At 42.3% G+C, this 17,729-nt stretch overlaps 1 protein-coding gene across 1 annotated transcript in view; it reads left to right on the forward strand.

Moving 5' to 3' along the window:
• Nucleotides 1-788: 788 nt before the first annotated feature.
• LOC134340479 (integrin alpha-8-like) overlaps nucleotides 789-17,729 on the forward strand; it is a 148,476-nt gene continuing 131,535 nt past the window's right edge. The window contains exons 1-2 of the mRNA XM_063037790.1: nucleotides 789-1,094; nucleotides 11,912-12,042. Coding sequence (XP_062893860.1) covers nucleotides 904-1,094; nucleotides 11,912-12,042 — 322 coding nt within the window. The 5' untranslated portion in view covers nucleotides 789-903. The remainder of the gene's footprint in view (nucleotides 1,095-11,911; nucleotides 12,043-17,729) is intronic.

Here is a 17,729-nt window from a genome sequence, read left to right on the forward strand (position 1 = left end):
ATCAACAACAGAGTGGATTAAAAAGAAAATTTGTGATTTGGAATGGTTAAGTCCAAGTCCTGACCTTAATCCTATAGAATTGTTGTGGAAGGACCTGAAGTAAGCAGTTCATGCAAGAAAGCCCACTGAGATCCCAGAGTTGAAGCAGTTTTGTAAGGAGGAATGGCCTAAAATTCATCCAAGCTAATGTGCAGGACCAATCAACAGTTACCAGAAATGTTTAGTTGACGTTATTGCTGTACAAGAGGGTCACACCTGTTACTGAAAGCAAAGGTTCACATACTTTTTCCAACATATACATGTAATATTGGATCGTTTTTCTCAATAAATAAATGAGCAAATATAATGTTTGTGCTATTTATTTAATGGGTTCTCTTTATCTAGTTTTGGGACTTGCATGAAGATCTGATCACATTTTAGGTCATATTTATGCAGAAATAGAGACAATTCTACAGTGTCCACACTTTCTAACACCACTGTATAGTCTGAAATGAAATGTAAAAACAGACTGAATAGTAACTTTCAAAAAGATTTGAATATATTCAATATTGATGTTGAAAAGGAGGGTTATGGTGAAAGAGTGGAAGTGGGATTAATTTGATAGCACTTTCAAAACTACAGCAAGGATGTAATGAGCAGGAAAGGTAAAACACAGCATGAGAGAGGGAGGGGTTGCATGTACAGTCATGCTTCCACAACTGAACAATGATTTTTTTTTGTTTAAAGTCAAGTCACTGCATGCACTGACCACGTTATCATAACGAGTTTGTTTAACTGCAGTCATGCCAGCTACAAAATGTAATCCCTTTTCCTGTTTGAGGAAGTGACCTCAAAAGCACAAAGTACATTCTTTTCCAGAGTAGGTCTTGGGCTCATGTTTGGAATGTGAAAAGATCTGTAAAAATGCAGCTCTGTCCCAGTGCAGTTGAGGCCCGGCATTCTTGGCATTTAATGGGAACCCTGGTATTTTTTTCATGTCTACTTTCACAACTTTGTGCATTCAATCTCGATGCTGAGAATCCAGTCATTTACACAGGACCTAAAGGAAGTTACTTTGGATTTTCTGTTGAGTTCTACATGCCTGGGGCTGGCACGTGAGTATTTTGTTCCAGTATTCACAACTTGCGAGTGAAATTTTGTGCATTGCTCAGGAATTCAGTAAAGCTTTTGATGAACATGGCTTTGCAACTATTGTCTTTGCCAACAGTACAGCAGTTAGTGGTGTGATGCTAACTGGACTATGTTTGCTTTAGTCCGGGGAAAGGGGACATTACTGAGCTTATAGAAGGTGACAATAAAGTTGCCTTCCTTCTTTACAAGAGGTGATGTTTCTAATAAGTAAAAAAAATAAAAAAAAATACTTTAGTGGGTTTTACCTCCTCAAAAAGATATCAGTTAAGGTAATATACACCAGAAAGGAACATACAAGGGGCAGAAAGAGACCAAGTAGCTGAGTTGGATAGATGGGGATGAGTGAAGCAGTGGAAACAGTTTAATCAGGCTTTTCCGAAGGTTGAAAGCGAGGAACGGTAGCCAAATAAATCCAGCTCAAAGAAAAAAACATCAGCTTTGTGACTGAATGAAGCCTTAAACAAAAAAGAGAATTACATTTTGTGATAACTTGGTCAGTACATGCAGTGACTTGACTTTGTATTTAAAAAAAAACTGTTGCAAGTAAGAAATCAATCACTAGAAAATGGCTAAATCCAATACCACCTACATTAGAAGATTGGTACGAAATTATCTTGGAAATATTTAAAATGGAAAAGTTGACTTACTCCCTGAGAACTCAAAGAAACATTTTATCAAATCTGGAATAAATGGATTGAATATATAACCCCAATGCGAGCAGACTTTAGATGACTCTCCTAATGATTTATATTGCTCTTCTCATCAACACAGTAATATTGCTAACGTAAGCACCCCTAGTCTAAATGTTTGTTTTTTTTGGAAAATAGAGAATTAACACAAGTAAAGGGAAAGATTTGGGAAAGGGATAAAAAAAATGAAAAAAATAAGTAAATAAGTACATAGGGATTGGATAATTATGTCTGCGGGCAGGAACAAGCACGAACAAATTGGGATATAAACACCTACACTGGTTGGTATATAGGCTTGTATGCAACATTTTGGACCAGTGGAAATGGTCTGGAAGGGTTGTACGGAAACTATTATTACCATTTTTCTTAACAACTAATTTCATTACTTAGCCTAATAGGTTAGATTTACCACAGTACATAATTATCTATTTAAATGTTTATTTTCCTTTTATATCATCTCAATGTGTACTTAAGAATGTATAAATAATTGTAGTTTTATACATATAAAAAAATGGAAAAAGTTATGTGTGTGAAAAAAGTACATGATAATTGTGAATTCCTTATCCAAATAAAATTTTAAAAAAAACTGTTTAGGTGTAATTATCAGTCTGATGAAAGAGTAAAGACTGAACAGTTCTTGTAGTATCTGACATCAAGTCAGTGAAGTGTTGCATCGCTTTTCTTCATCTTTTTGTTTTGGACTCTGCCACTCCTTGCACCCTTGTTGTGAGTTTTGAACTTGTCTCACTGTGACTCCCTTGTGAGTCAGATATACACAGGATATGCAGTGTTTAGTTTAACTTTCTTGATTACTAGCGTCATAACAAAACTGCATAATTACCATTCCCATGTGGAAAAAATTGACTGATAATGGTGTAGGTTCCACACACATTACTTCCAGCACAGGAATTTGATTCAGAGTGGTTTGTTACATTTGGGAGTGTTATGTTACTGGACTAGTTATGCAGAGGGTTGAAGAAATAATGCAGGCATTTTGAGTTCAATTTGCACAATGATAGATTAAGAAAATAAAAAGTTGAAATCAGTAACAATGACTGTTAAAGGCTGGCAATGGCCAATACCAGAGAACATCAATTGAAGGCGAGGGGAGGAAAGTTTAAGGGAGATGTCAGAGGAAGGTTTTTAACACAGTGGTGGGTGCCTGAGTCCCACTGCCATTGGTGGTAGCAGAGGTTGATACGATAGGAGTACTTAAAACACTCTTAGATAGGCACATAGATGTAAGAAAAATGGAATGTTATGGGCAATGTAGGAGGGAAGAATTAGATTGATTCTTACAGGTCAGCACAGCATTGTGGGACAAAGGGTGCATATTGTGCTGCACTGCTCGATGTCCTATGTTCTAAATTAATGGATTGGTATAAAGTCGTCGTCTTCACCAGGGAGAAACCTGCCAATGTGGCATATATGTAACTCCATTCCCATGGAATTGATTAATCAGGGCACGAAGAGATACGGGGAGAAAGCAGGAGATTGGGACTAAGAGGGAAATGAATCAGCCATGATGAAATGGTGGAGCTGACTCGATGGGCCAAATGGCCTAATTCTGCTCCAATAGCTTATGGTCTTAGAATCATTAAAGTGATTGCTAACAATTAGTGGTAAGTCACTCAGTTGTTTGAAGCCCGATCATAACCCAGTGATAAACAGTAAATGCCAAACTTGGAAACAGTGTCTGTCTATGTGAGATAACGGTAATGAAGGCTGTAAGGGTTATTTAAGCAGTGTGGGTCTGACATGCACAATATCAGTTCCAAATGTCCCTCTCTGTTACCTAGACTGAATCTCCCACAAGGTGGAAGTGCACAATGTGCAATTAGAACATCAATCCATATCTGATGCCTGTTGTTCAGCTTGGGCTGAACATGAGAATCTAACACAATACTGACCAAGCACAGCAAGTCTGGTCCAAGCAGCAGGAGGGACTTACGCTTCATTTCTTAATGATTTGCAGATTTGTGGGGAATAAAAAGCAGATCCCTTAGGACTGGAGCTCCCAAGGTGGCTGATAAATTTTGCACTGAGTGAGTGAACCTGTTTTAGATTTAGTTTTATTTTACTGGTACTTACTTAGGGACTTTAGAATGGCCAGGGCCAGAGCAAGAAGGCTCAAAGTCTTCTTGCTAAAGGAGGTCAGAGTATTAGGGGATGGAAGGTTCCAAAGTGACTATTCCCCAATGTTTTTATCTCTGTCTCATGTACACATCTAATGTTTCTATCTCCACATGTCCAACATTTCTGCCTCTAAACACCAAACTTTCCTATCTATACATATCCAGCCTTCCTTTCTCTACGTGCCCAATATTCCTTTCTGTACACATTCTATGTCTCCATCTCCTCATATCCAAGGGCTATTGTATCTGGAGGATAAGAATTTGCAAGCCATACACTACAGGGAGTGCTCCATTCCTCCCTGGAATGCTTTATCTGTTCTCCTGGTCCTGAATGTCTCCATATCTGCCACATTTTGCAGTCTGCAGCTCAATTCCTCATGGCCAGGCAGCGCCCCAGAGGAGTAAAAGGGAACTTGCTCCTTCTTGGGGACAAAGCCGTATGTTAGGAAAGCAAGATAAACCCAACCGAAATGTTGAAAAGTGTTTGCAGGTATAATTACAGGGTCAGTAAGGACAGGCTGCAGACTCTGGAAAGACAAATGTAGGGTTACAGCCATACTCTTCCAATGCCTTGGATATCTTACTCAGGTAGTCTGGATAAGACCCCAATTATCACAGAGTATATTGGTATAATGGTTGTTCTCTGCAGGTTTCCCTCACTGCATTTGTCATCTGATTCCTCCAGTGTGACCCTTGCACTCAAGGGAGTTGACACTAGAGTTGGCTATTCCTAGGCTTGACTAGGTTTGCTCACACCCAGACCAAATCTTGCTTTATGACCACTGTTACCGTTATCACTCCAAGGTGTGCCAGTAACTGAGATAATACCCGAGAGTGTCAGTGTGTGAAGTTGTTTTCCTCAGACACTGTATTTTTGTTGGACAAGATGTATGCACATGAGGCATCTTGGAATTCTAAAGTAAGAGGCACCAGGGTTTGAGTACACTGAGGATGAGAAGGAATAGAGTGTGAAGTAGGAGGTCTTGTATCAGTCTTCTAATATCTGCTTGACATGTGATCTACTTTAGACCAAGAACTACTCCATTGTCACTTCCTATAATTGCGAGAACACGTTTCTCAATTCATTTAGTTTTTAGAAATTATAGCTCCCATGCTCACCCATTTGCATTGTTCCAAATAATGGTCACTCACCATCTTGCTATGGGAGAAGAAGGAATGATATCTGTTGTGTTAAAGTATTTGATTGAAGGTATTCCTGCCACAGTTGAATAGCTAAAGTGTGCAACCTGTAAAATGGGGTTTTTGTTTGACCTGTTTGAACCTGAGTGGCCCTGCCTCCAGCCAGCATAGCTCTCCATGTTGTGGTCCTCTTGGAGCTGACCAGACATATGAGGTCATTAAACTTGCAGCACTGGGACCTGGTGTAAGGACATGGAACCCATTGCCTTCCTGATTAACTCCTACCATTTCAGCTTTATCTCAGACTAAGAACTTCCCAGGACCCAGCCTATACATCGCTTCTCTCCTGGTCACCACTTTGTATCCCTGCCTGAGATACAGGATACTTGCTCATGCATCTGGTATTTCTTGGTACGCCTTAAGCTATGCGAAAGTTTTCACTCGAGGGTGTGGTCATTTTTAGTATTGAGGGAGATCATAGATAGATTCTTGATCAGAATAGTTACCAGTAGAAGCGGGGAATTTGAAGGTAAGGTGAGAAACTGATCAACCAGGATCTTTATTTACAGCAAGCATGCTCGAGATGCCAAGTGGCCGAATGGCCTACTGCTGGTCCAAATTTGTACGTTCCCTTTTTCATGAGGTGCAGACATGACTTTCATCAGTGCAGCCTCCTTTCAGCTGCGCCAAGAATCCCCGTGCACTATTCCAGAAATGGAACAAATGGCAGAATTTAAAACAAATAATTGTACATTGTTCGTGGATTCATTCTATTGTGAAAATGGAACCAGGACAAAGTGAGGTAGATGTAAACTTAAATTAGCTGGACCAATAACTGCACCACACAGTTCTTTATTTTATCCTTTTCACCAATTTATTTGTTCGAGCTCAGCTGGTGAGAAGCTTGGAGCCGAATCATCAGAGAGACAGAAATTCCCTCTCCCTCTCTCTCTTCTCTGCCCCCCCCCGAAACTTGCGTATTTCCCCCATGTCTGGCATACCCATCCTTAGGTTTTGTCTAATAGGAGCTTGTTGGGTTCCTGTGGGGACTAAGTGTAGGATTCAAGGCTATCTGTTTAGCTGCTGCATCAGCCCTAGCATTGCCCTTAGATATCTCATCAGGTTCCCCAGTTTGGGTTGCACATCTAATAATAGCCAAAACTCAAGGTAGCTGTAGAACAGTGAGTAAGTTGTTTACAAAGGTAGCATTACTAATGGGGTGACCAGTGGAAGTCAGGAACCCCCCAAAGTTCTGTAGTCAGTGCCTAACAGGAGTCTGTGTAAAGGTTCACACTTTAGTCTGTTACTAGGATACAGGCACAAGTCAGAGCAAGCAGCTCAGCTTTCTGGGCGGAGACAACTGCTTCAAAAGAGACTTGCTCAATCACTTCACTATCGCATAGCCAGAATATTGTTTCCCTGCTGGATCCACAAAAGAGCTTCCATCTTCATAAAACGTTGCCTCGGGCTTGAGGGGGTATTGCAGAAGGGATGGGAGAGTCTTTCCTCCTTTCACGGTGATCTGGACAGGGGTGGGACAGTTGGTGAGGCCGACTTCATGGCCTTGAGATTGCCCAGAGATGTGGTACAACGTCTTGGGTTCGGTCAATATTAAAAGAGTCTTACCAGATGTCCCGTCTTCACCTCCGACGCTTCCAGTATCGGAGTTGGCCCGCGGCCAAGTCTTGCCATTCTCCCTCGGTGCTGGAGGCTTGTTTTGTCAGGGTGTAAGCAAGGAGCCCTAGGCTCTTTGGCTTGAACCCAGGGCCAACCCTAACGGTGGTATAGGGAACCACTGGTCCTGTCTGTCACCAAAGGAAACCCGGAACTTCGGCCAGTAATGCACTGCCCTCTCTTCCTTTAACCTCTCCAAACACCGCGACTGGGAACTTCTGTCCCTCGAGGGGTGCATAATATTGGCTTTCCTCAGTGGCACACCCCGTAGGGTCATAGCACAGTCTCATGAGGATCTGCCTCTGGCAGAGGGGATTCAATGAAGCGGAGTCCAGATTAAGTGCCCACCACTGGGGGATCGGATTCTGGAGAAGCTGTCGGTTGTTCGCTAGTCCCAGGGTGACACCCTTGTCTGTGCATAAAATCTCGACTTCCACTGGGCAGAGCAAGTCTCTCTGTGCTAGATTACACCCCAGACTGGTGGTGGCTGTAAATGAAACCTCACACCGGGTCCCAATAATATGTCAAAATTCATCGCATTCAATTTCGATCATTCAGGCCAATCCATACTATTAGTTTTAATCATGTTGGCTAACTTGGTAAGCATTGGAGCAGTAAGGCATTAAACGGGGGGGACGGACTCCCATTATTAGAGGATTGGCCTCCTGCGGAAGTGCCGTAGCAGGCCACAAATCGCTCCCGATAGTCTGGTCCCGATTCCCCAGGCTTAGGTTTGCATTCAAGTACTTTAGTGATGTTTACAGGTTGTTGGAGAGCCCTTTCCAAGGCTTGAATAATCTGGTCTGTCTGTTCATTCTCATTATGGATTCCCGCTTGTAACTTCTGATAGGTTTGTTCTGCCTTCCATTTCCGCCCCTCATCAGCTGAGAGAATCATGCAGCAGAGACCGAATAAATCTTGCGGGGTCACATTATACATTTGTATAGTACTGCGGACATACTGAGCAAGCTGTCATCAAAGTTGCTGGTGAACGCAGCAGGCCAGGCAGCATCTCTAGGAAGAGGTACAGTTGACGTTTCAGGCTGAGACCCTTAGTCAGGACTCTTGGATCTCCCCCTCTCCCTCCCACTTTCAAATCTCTTACTAACTCTTCCTTCAGTTAGTCCTGACGAAGGGTCTCGGCCTGAAACGTCAACTGTACCTCTTCCTAGAGATGCTGCCTGGCCTGCTGCGTTCACCAGCAACTTTGATGTGTGTTGCTTGAATTTCCAGCATCTGCAGAATTCCTGTTGTCTGAGCAAACTGCTGGTTTCTGTTTTCTATCTGGGGCCTGATTCATGGTCACTATATCATTTCTTAAGGCTTCCAGGGTGCGCACACAAGAATTACAGAGGGCTGCCCCTCCTCGGCTGCTTGTGGATTGGGCCGCATTTGGGTAGGCAATTGTCTCTGTGGAGCCATTAACTCTGGGGTTTTATTGGATTCTTCCCTCCCTGTCTCAGAATAATCCCTTTCCCTTTCTGGATCTCAGGGTATAAGGAGCCTTCCCTGCCGCTGCTGTTTTACCCGAGCGGCCACCATATCTGAATATTAGGAGGATTGGGGTTCGGAAGCACTGGGTGCACTCAGCCCCTGGTAAGGTGGGGAATACGGTGGGTGCCCAATCCCCATCGCGGTCACTGTCCTCAAACAGGGTCGGTGTGCCAGACATAGGTTCGGGATCCCATATTGGCCCTGGATCTTGCGTGCGACAGTGCCCACTTAAACCTTCCTGAATGTCCATATCTGCCTTTGCCTGTTTTCTTTGTTTTTCTCGTACTTTTTTTCCTTCTCCCATCTGCCCATTCGCACTCCGCCTTTAATGTTTCTCATTCCTTGGGATCTCCTTCTGACGTATGTACCTCTACCCCTTTATCACAGACATTATTCCTCCAACTGGCCAGTAAAATACTATTCCATTCGGTATCAGCTCTATCTTTCCATTCCTTGATCAATAATTTCTACTTTTTACTGCAATTCTTCTTCCAAATTTAAATTTACTGCTTGTTCACAAGAGGTTATGTCACAAGCTCCCCCTAGTGACCACTCACCGTTTCTCAGTTCTTTGTTAGTGCTGCACTTAACATCCAGATACACTGCAGGGGAGTCCCTTTCCTCTCTGTTTGGCCAAATGTCTTACCGGACCACTAACACCAGCCCCAATGTCAATTAGAATAGAACAGGTCGGTTAGCTCCTTATCTAATTACCGGATTGCTGTCACCAGCCCCAAGATGTAATAGGTTACTGCCACTAACCCACTGCCCAATCGCTGCGACCCAACCCAAAAGAAAAATGTAATAGATCACTGCCAGTGATCTGCTGCCCAATTCTTCAGCACCCGCAGACTTTAGTACTCACAAAAACAACTGCTAGCCTTATTCTCCAGTAATTCTCTCAAAAACAACTGCTTACCTTATTCTCCTGGTCCGGGTGGTTTGTTGGATCCCGTCAATGTACAGGTTTCGATGGGTGAGGGGCAGAACGCCTGAATGGACACAAGGAGTGGCCAGAGGTAAAATGCCTCGGGCGCCCCACCACTCAGTTTTGTTCGATTCAAACCCTCGGTCACTTATTTAGCCCAGAGGAACATTCCCTATGTTGGGATCTGAGTCACGGCACCAAATATAAACTTAAATTCGCCAGACCAATAACCACACCACACAGTTCTTACTTTATCCTTTTCACCAGTTTATTTGTTCGAGCTCAGCCGGCAAGAAGCTTGGAGCTGAATCATCAGAGACAGAAATTCCCTCTCTCTCTGGCGGCTCTGATAAGCTTCTGACTTAACAGGCAGAAATGCTACAATTTATAGGATTAGCAGACAAAGAACACTCAGTTACAATAATATTCCCGCCAAGTCAGTTAGAGCAAAACTTAACTACTTAGATAAGAGAGTCTAAAATATCTAGATTTTAATTGCAAATAGATATATAGGTGTCCCCCACTTTTCGAACATTCGCTTTACAAAACCTCACTGTCACGAAAGACCTACATTAGTTCCCTGTTTTCGCTAACTGAAGGTGTTTTCATTGTTACAAAGAAAGGCAGCGCGCGATAAAAGGCAGCACACGCCCCCCGGATTCGGAGCAGCATTCTCGCCGGCATTGCTTAAACACGTGCCTGTGAGCAGCCGTCTGCAAGATGAGTTCTAAGGTATCGGAAAAGCCTAAAAGAACTCCTAAGGGTGTTACACTTAGCGTAAAACTAGATATAATTAAGCGTTTTGATCGTGGTGAACGAAGTAAGGACAAAGTGAGTTTGGCTTGTGGAAGTTGACGAAGATGATGTTGAAGAGGTTTTGGCATCCCATGACCAAGAACTGATGAAGAGCTGATGCAATTGGAAGAGGAAAGGAAAACAATTGAAACCGAATGCAGTAGTGAATGTGAAGTCGTCCAGGAAACTGAACGTGAGGCAACTATGAGATTTTTGCTGCAATGATAAAGTACGACTTTAATTTTGAAAGGGTACGTAGGTTTAGGGTATATTTTCAAGTTGGTTTGAGTGCTTGCAAAGAACTATGATAGAAAAATGTGCGCGGCTCGGCAGTCAAGCATACAGTACTGTCGTTTTTCAAGCCTTCCACATCAGCCACAGCAGACGATGAACCTCGACCCTCGACATCGAGGCGGGCAGTCATAGGAGAAGATGACCTGCCTGCCCTCATGGAAACAGACGATGACAAGATAACACCCCAGAGTCCCACCACCCCAACCCCCAGGCCGCGGACAGATAACGATTCGCGGAGAATGCAGCGGTAGCCGGGAGGCACACAGCATATCTTTAAGAAAAAAGCTGAAATAAACATGCTAATTAATTAAAGGAACACACATCAAAGTTGCTGGTGAACGCAACGGGCCAGGCAGCATCTCTAGGAAGAGGTGCAGTCGACGTTTCAGGCTGAGACCCTTCGTCAGGACTAACTGAAAGAAGAGATAGTAAGAGATTTGAAAGTAGGGGGGCCCCTCCCACTCCCACTTTCAAATCTACTACCTCTCCTTCTGGTTGGTCCTGACGAAGGATCTTGACCCAAAACGTCGACTGTACCTCTTCCTAGAGATGCTGCCTGGCCTGTTGCGTTCACCAGCATTTTGTGTGTGTTGCTTGAAATTCCAGCATCTGCAGATTTCCTCGTGTTTGCGTTTTCAAATTAATTCTAAATTAGTTCTCTTGAACCTTGGACAGAAAAATCCAAATTGTTGACAATTCTGTAAGTAGCTCCCAGTGCTCTATCAGAAGAACACTTCAGAAGTGAATGAAAAGTAAAATAGTAAGAAATGAAGAAGAGAAGCTAAGATAGCATCTCCAAATGAGATGCAAGGAATAGTTCCAAAGAACAGTTTTTTGCTAAAGTCAATGTGTTTGCAATGTACAGCCTGCGTTATGATTTCTTGTCAATTTCTTTAGCAATTAAGTTAACCATGATTTAGTGTGTACCACTGTCATGCAGATAACAGTTCAATTGTGTTGTGTCAGCTTTTCTCAAGTACATATTTGAACAAAGCAGAAACCGATTATCACATCTTGTAGTCTCTAGATGAAATCCAGTAAGTTTCTGTTAGCTTGATATAGGATGGATAATCACTCTGTATGGTGATAGTACACATTTACCCAAATGCAGAAAGTTTAGGTATTGTTGTCAGAGACACGATTTGATGAACACCAGCTGTGAGCTAGAGTAATTCATATCTTTTTGCAGTTTCTCCAGCCAGGGTGGCACTTCCCATCAGGATAAGATGTTGCAGGTGTCTGTCCACATGAGAACAGAGCCTCATTGATGACTGGTCCAACACTTTTGGTTCCATTCAGGAGATGGGCTGGTAGGTCAAACACCAATAACATCAAAGAATATCGGAGAGTTGCCTTAACTAATCCTGCATCAGATTGAGTCAATCACCAAGTGTGCACCTTACAGACACACTGAATTTAACTAAGTCAGGTTAACATATGGTACTGCAACATTTCTTTCTCAAATTGAACTCCTTAAGATTCATCCCTTATTTAAGTGTTGTCATTATTGAAGGAAACATATTGAGTGGTCTTCATTTTAGTGAAGTCACAGTTAACAGTGATTATCAACCAAAACTATGTGAAAGGTATTATGTTAGATAACCACATTTAAAATATTTTTCCGTTTCCAGTCGAGGTGTCCTTATTGGTGCTCCAAAGGCAAATACAACCCAAGAAAAGGTTACAGAAGGTGGAGCAGTGTTTCATTGTCCTTGGTCGTCTAATGGAAGTCTATGTACATTAATACCATTTGATACCAAAGGTAAGATGTCCACTCACCAGTGAGCTCAGCAAGGGTGAAGGTTGTTGCCTCTTGTGTTACAATATCCAAACCCATTGGAGTGATTGTAAATCTGAGGTACACCATGACTTACTAACTCCATGTAACTGTGGTTAGAAGTTGATCACATTTCTGTTGATTGATATTTGATTCCTAGGGACCACCATGGATCAAAAACTGAAAATGTTCATGTATTGCCTTTTACTGACGAGTTTATGTGACCCTATCTATAACTAACAACATCTGTTGCATACAGGGATTTTCAGAAAATCATGAACTATATGAATAAAGAAAATGCATTTATTTTGAAAGATCCAATTTATAAATACATTTGTCTATTCAAAGAAATGGACATTTGATAAGTAGTTACAGGTGTCTGCCCACATGAAAACAGAGCCTTATGCTGGCTGCTCCAACACATTTGGTTCCATTCATGAGATGGGCTGGTAGGTCAAACACCAACGATGTCAAAGAATATTGGAGAGTTGCCTTATCTGTTTAACAAGGACTAGCAGCAGAAGTGGTAGATGTGGGGTCGATTTCAACATTGCAAAGAAATTTGGATAGGTACATGGATGGGAGGGGTATGAATGGTTATGGTCCTGGTGCAGGTTGGTGGGACTAGGCAGATTAATAGATTGGCATGGCCTAGATGGGCTGAATGGCCTATTTCGGTGCTATAGTCCTCTATGACTCGATGTCTCTGAGAATTTTTTTTGTAGAATAGAGGATTAATCGTCACTAAGAGATTCAATAGAGGCAAGTCCAGTTACATGCTGGAGCTTTATATCATCCATTTTACTTGAGAATAAACAATGAGATCAGGTGAGGCAAAACATGGCAAGGAATAGATCCCATTCTGAGATGGCAGGTGAAGTATCCCAGCCCCTCCATTTCCCATGCCATGCACACTCCTGTTGTTTTCAGCTTAATACTTTAGCCTTTCTCACCTCAACCCTTTCAGCTTCTTCCTGACTGCTGGAAGAACGAATTTTAAGGTCAGTAATTACCAACTTTAATTGAATTATAAAAATGTTGAACTATGAATGGACTGTGAGGACATTACTTCCCTAGCTTGGCAGGGTAAAATTGTAAACTCCATGTAGATTTTGGGGATCATGATTAGACTCAAGTCACTGAGGCTGTGCGGTTAATAGATTAATGAGGGGAGAAAGAGGGAGGGGGAGAGAGAATAAAGAATACAAAATCTACAAAATGCAGAACTATGGGGAATGCTAAGCATGTCCCATTTAAAATTACCTTGGATTCTGAATATTGAGGTGTGGTGAGTAAAACAGACAGAAATCCTGTATTATTGCCACTTCACTACAAGAATGAAATTCATCCCTGTTTAAAAAATGACGTAGTGCTAAGAACTCAAATTTCCTAAACTTTGGCATATTCTTCAAATAGTGAGTGATATTCCAGAATCTTGGTGATAATCCAAGGTGTGGTGGATAAGATGTCTGTTTTGTAGGCCAATTCAGCTGGTCTAATACAAAGTTTTACATTTTTCATAGATGAAGACCAGTACAATCAGGGAGAGTATTTATTATTTTCTAGGCTTGTTTGAGCTTAAGACATCACATCCTCAGAGCGAGGGACAATTTGTTTATTGCTCTGGTATTTGAAGCAGAGTACGAGGAAATTTCTGAATGAAGAGTAAAAGAGGAGATACAGTTAAAATGGTTTCGAAGATGGATTGGGATGAGTCAGAGCGGAGGTACAAGTGGCAACTTAACTGGAGAGGGAAGAAGCAGAGAGCATTGCCGGCAAAACAATGCTCAACTGAACGTCACAGTAGTCCTTCATTTCTTGTTGTATGTACATTTCTCCTGAGGGGAATCCAGCAAACAGCTGAGTAAGGAGAAAGTACTCTCTATTTTGGAAGATCAGTTAGTTATTGTAGCACTTCGTAATTATACTTTGCATCAACACTTCAGTCCAAAGTGCCAGTTTAGACACTGATGATTGGCAGAGGATTGTCAAAAATAAAAGTAGCTGTTTTTATTTTTGTCACCAAATGGCTATTTCTGTACCTTTACCTGGGGGGGGGGAGGAGGAGGAGGAGGAGGAGGATATATGTGATATATCTGCAGGTTCTTATTCTAGTATGTTGTGCCAGGAATATAATGAATTGATGAGAGGCATGAATCACTAAGAACTGCAAAACCACATGTATCTTGTTTATGTTGCTCTCTACAACAAGACTGAACGTGTGCAATTGCCATATATATCTTCACACACTTAAACACACTATATTGATTGACCCATTTGGTGAAGAAAGTGATTTACATATTCATATTATCAATGGATGAAAGCTATTCACAGAATTACAAGGTGTCTTGTAGAGTTGTAGAGTAAGTACTGCTCAGAAACAGGCCCTTCGGCCCATCTAGTCAGTGCCAATTTCTGCTGGTTCAACTTTTAGATTGCACTTACAATCATATAACTGTTCAATATTTTCTTGTATATTTTTCCTCAGGAATTATGAGCTTTCTGCCTCCTATTTTCACAAGCTATACCATGCCCTTCAGCTGCCATTCCAGCATCTTTTTTTCTGAATGTCTGTTTTGCTGGATATTGTTAACAGGCAATCTCTCTCATGCAGCAAAAAGCAAATGATTAAATCCTGATGCAGCATCTTGACCCCAAACATCAACAATACCTTTTCCTTCACAGATGCTGCTCAGTCCTGTTTGCTTTATGCTCCAGATTCCAGCATCTTCAGACTCTTGTGTCTCAACTCTAACTTTTACTGCGACTTAAGTAACAATTTCATTTTTATCTTACCTGCTTCTCTTCCAATCTCCTTTCAAGAATGGTCTGAACTAAGGTCATTCATGTCCTGAGCCTTCCATGCCATTCTCCTGACCCCTCTCATTAACAAGGCCCACAGAACTGCCGCTCACGAATAATTTTTGTTTCTTGAAGCATTCTCTGTAAACTCTAGAGACTGCTGTGTGTGAAAATCCCAGGAGATCAGCAGTTTCTGAGATAGCCAAACCACCCCATCTGGCACCAACAATCATTCCATGGTCAAAGTCACTTAAATACATTTTTTCCCCATTCTGATACTTGGTCTGAACAACAATTGAACCTCTTGACCTTGTCTCTATACTTTTATGGATTGAGATGCTGCCACATAATTGGCTGATTAGATGTGTGTTAGCAAGCAGGTGTACAGATGTACCTAATGGTGTTCACTGAGTGGAGATTTCTGACAGTCGAAACAGCTTGCCATTTGAATTCACTTCCATTCAGCAAATGGCTTTGATTACATATATTTTCAATGTATATTAGTCTTACCCATGTGGCTTCAGACCTTTCTTTGGATCTTTAGCCTTTGCCATTGTTCTGTGGCTGAAAACTGTCATTGCAGGTTGTATTGGACAAAATTCTTCAGCATTCCTCAACGCCATTCCCTAGACGTGAGAGCTTTGCACCAGGGTCAAGTACAAGATTCTGCACGCTTAATAATGTTGATAGGATTACCTCATTGACAATCTTGCCACAAAGCACAGTTCAAAAAGCACTGAAGATGTATTGCTATGACAGGTTATTCAAGTTCAAGGCATTTGATAAGGTACCCCATGCAAGGTTCCTTCAGAAAGTAAGGAGACATGGGATCCAAGGGGACCTTGCTTTGTTAATCCAGAATTGGCTTGCCCACAGAAGGCAAAGAGTGGTTGTAGACAGGTCTTATTCTGCATGGAGGTCGGTGACCAGTGGTGTGCCTCAGGGATCTGTTCTGGGACCCTTCTCCGTGATTTTTATAAATGACCTGGATGAGGAAGTGGAGGGATGGGTTAGTAAATTTGCTGATGACACAAAGGTTGGAGGTGTGGTGGATAGTGTGGAGGGCTGTCAGAGGTTACAGCGGGACATTGATAGGATGCAAAACCTAGCTGAGAAGTGGCAGATGGAGTTCAACCCAGATAAGTCTGAGGTGGTTCATTTTGGTAGATCAGGTATGATGGCAGAATATAGTATTAATGGTAAGACTCTTAGCAGTGTGAAGGATCAGAGGGATCTTGGGATCCGAGTCCATAGGACACTCAAAGCTGCTACGCAGGTTGACCCTGGTCAATATGGTACATTGGCCTTCATCAACCATGAGACTGAGTTCAGGAGCCAAGAGGTAATGTTGCAGCTATATAGAAACTTGGTCAGATCCCACTTGGAGTACCGTGCTCAGTTCTGGTTGCCTCACTACAGGAAGGATGTGGAAACCATAGAAAGGGTGCAGAGGAGATTTACAAGGATGTTGCCTGGATTGGGGAGCATGCCTTATGAGAATAGGTTGAGTGAACTCGGCCTTTTCTCCTTGGAGCGACGGAGGATGAGAGGTGACCTGATAGAGGTGTATAACATGATGAGAGGCATTGATCATGTGGATAGTCAGAGGCTTTTTCCCAGGGCTGAAATAGCTAACACGAGAGGGCACAGTTTTAAGGTGCTTGGAAGTAGGTACAGAGGGGATGTCAGGAGTAATTTTTTTTTAATGCAGAGAGTGATGAGTGTGTGGAATGGGCTGCTGGTGGTGGTGGAGGTGGATACAATAGGGTCTTTTAAGAGACTCCTGGATAGGTACATGGAGCTTAGAATAATAGAGGGCTATGGGTAACCCTAGGTAATTTCTAAAGTAAGGACATATTTGGCACAGCTTTGTGGGCCGAAGGGCCTGTATTGTGCTGTAGCTTTTCTATGTTTCTATGCTTCTATCAATGCATTGCATCACTGCACTAGCTGGTTGTCCAGTTGGACCTGTGATTCCTGGTTCCAAATTTATTATTCTCCACAATTGCATGTTTTATGGTTGAAAGGATTTTGTACCCTTTTCATTACTTCACAAAATGAAACATGTTTATAAATACAAGAAATTTTGCAGATGCTGGAAATCAGGAACACACAAAATGCTGGAGAGACTCAGCAGGTTAGGCAGCATCTATAGAAATGACTAAACAATTGACTTTCGGGCCGAGACCCTTCTTTAGGACCAGAAAAGAAGGGGGAAGAAGCCATGATAAGATGGTGAGGGAAGGAAAGGAGTACAATCTGAGGAGCAACACTTGAGGTCATGAACATCAATTTCTGTAACTTTTGGTAATTTCACCCTTCCTCCTTCTCTCTTTTTTCCATTCTCCATTCTGGCTCCCCTTTTATCCCCTTCTCTTCACCTGCCCATCACCTCCCTCTGGTGCCCTTCCTTCCCATGGTCCATGCTCCTCTCAGCTCGGACCCCTTCTTCAGCCCTATACCTTTCCCACTGATCACTTCCCAGCTTCTTTCTTCATCCTCCCTCGCCCATCCACCACGATCCCCCTCACCTGGTTTCACCTATAATCTGCCAGCTTGTACTCTCCTCATTCTTGTCTTCCCCCACTTGCCAGCACTGAAGAAGGGTCTCGGCCTGAAACATCGACTGCTAATTCATTTCCATAGATGCTGCCTGACCTGCTGCGTTCCGTCAGCATTTTGTGTGTGTTGCTATAAAATACTTTTGTTTTGTCCTCCGACTTTGGCAACATTTCTTAAGCTACCTTAGGTTACAGAATAATTTCTTGCCCTTCTGACTTGTATTGTTTTATGCAGAGACATTCTTACTGGTACCATTCTCTGATATTTATGCCAAAAATCATTTCTATGCATTGTATATAGGAATGCAA

This window comes from Mobula hypostoma, chromosome X1 (assembly GCF_963921235.1).
Source record: "Mobula hypostoma chromosome X1, sMobHyp1.1, whole genome shotgun sequence".
NCBI classification, from domain to species: Eukaryota; Metazoa; Chordata; class Chondrichthyes; order Myliobatiformes; family Myliobatidae; genus Mobula; species Mobula hypostoma.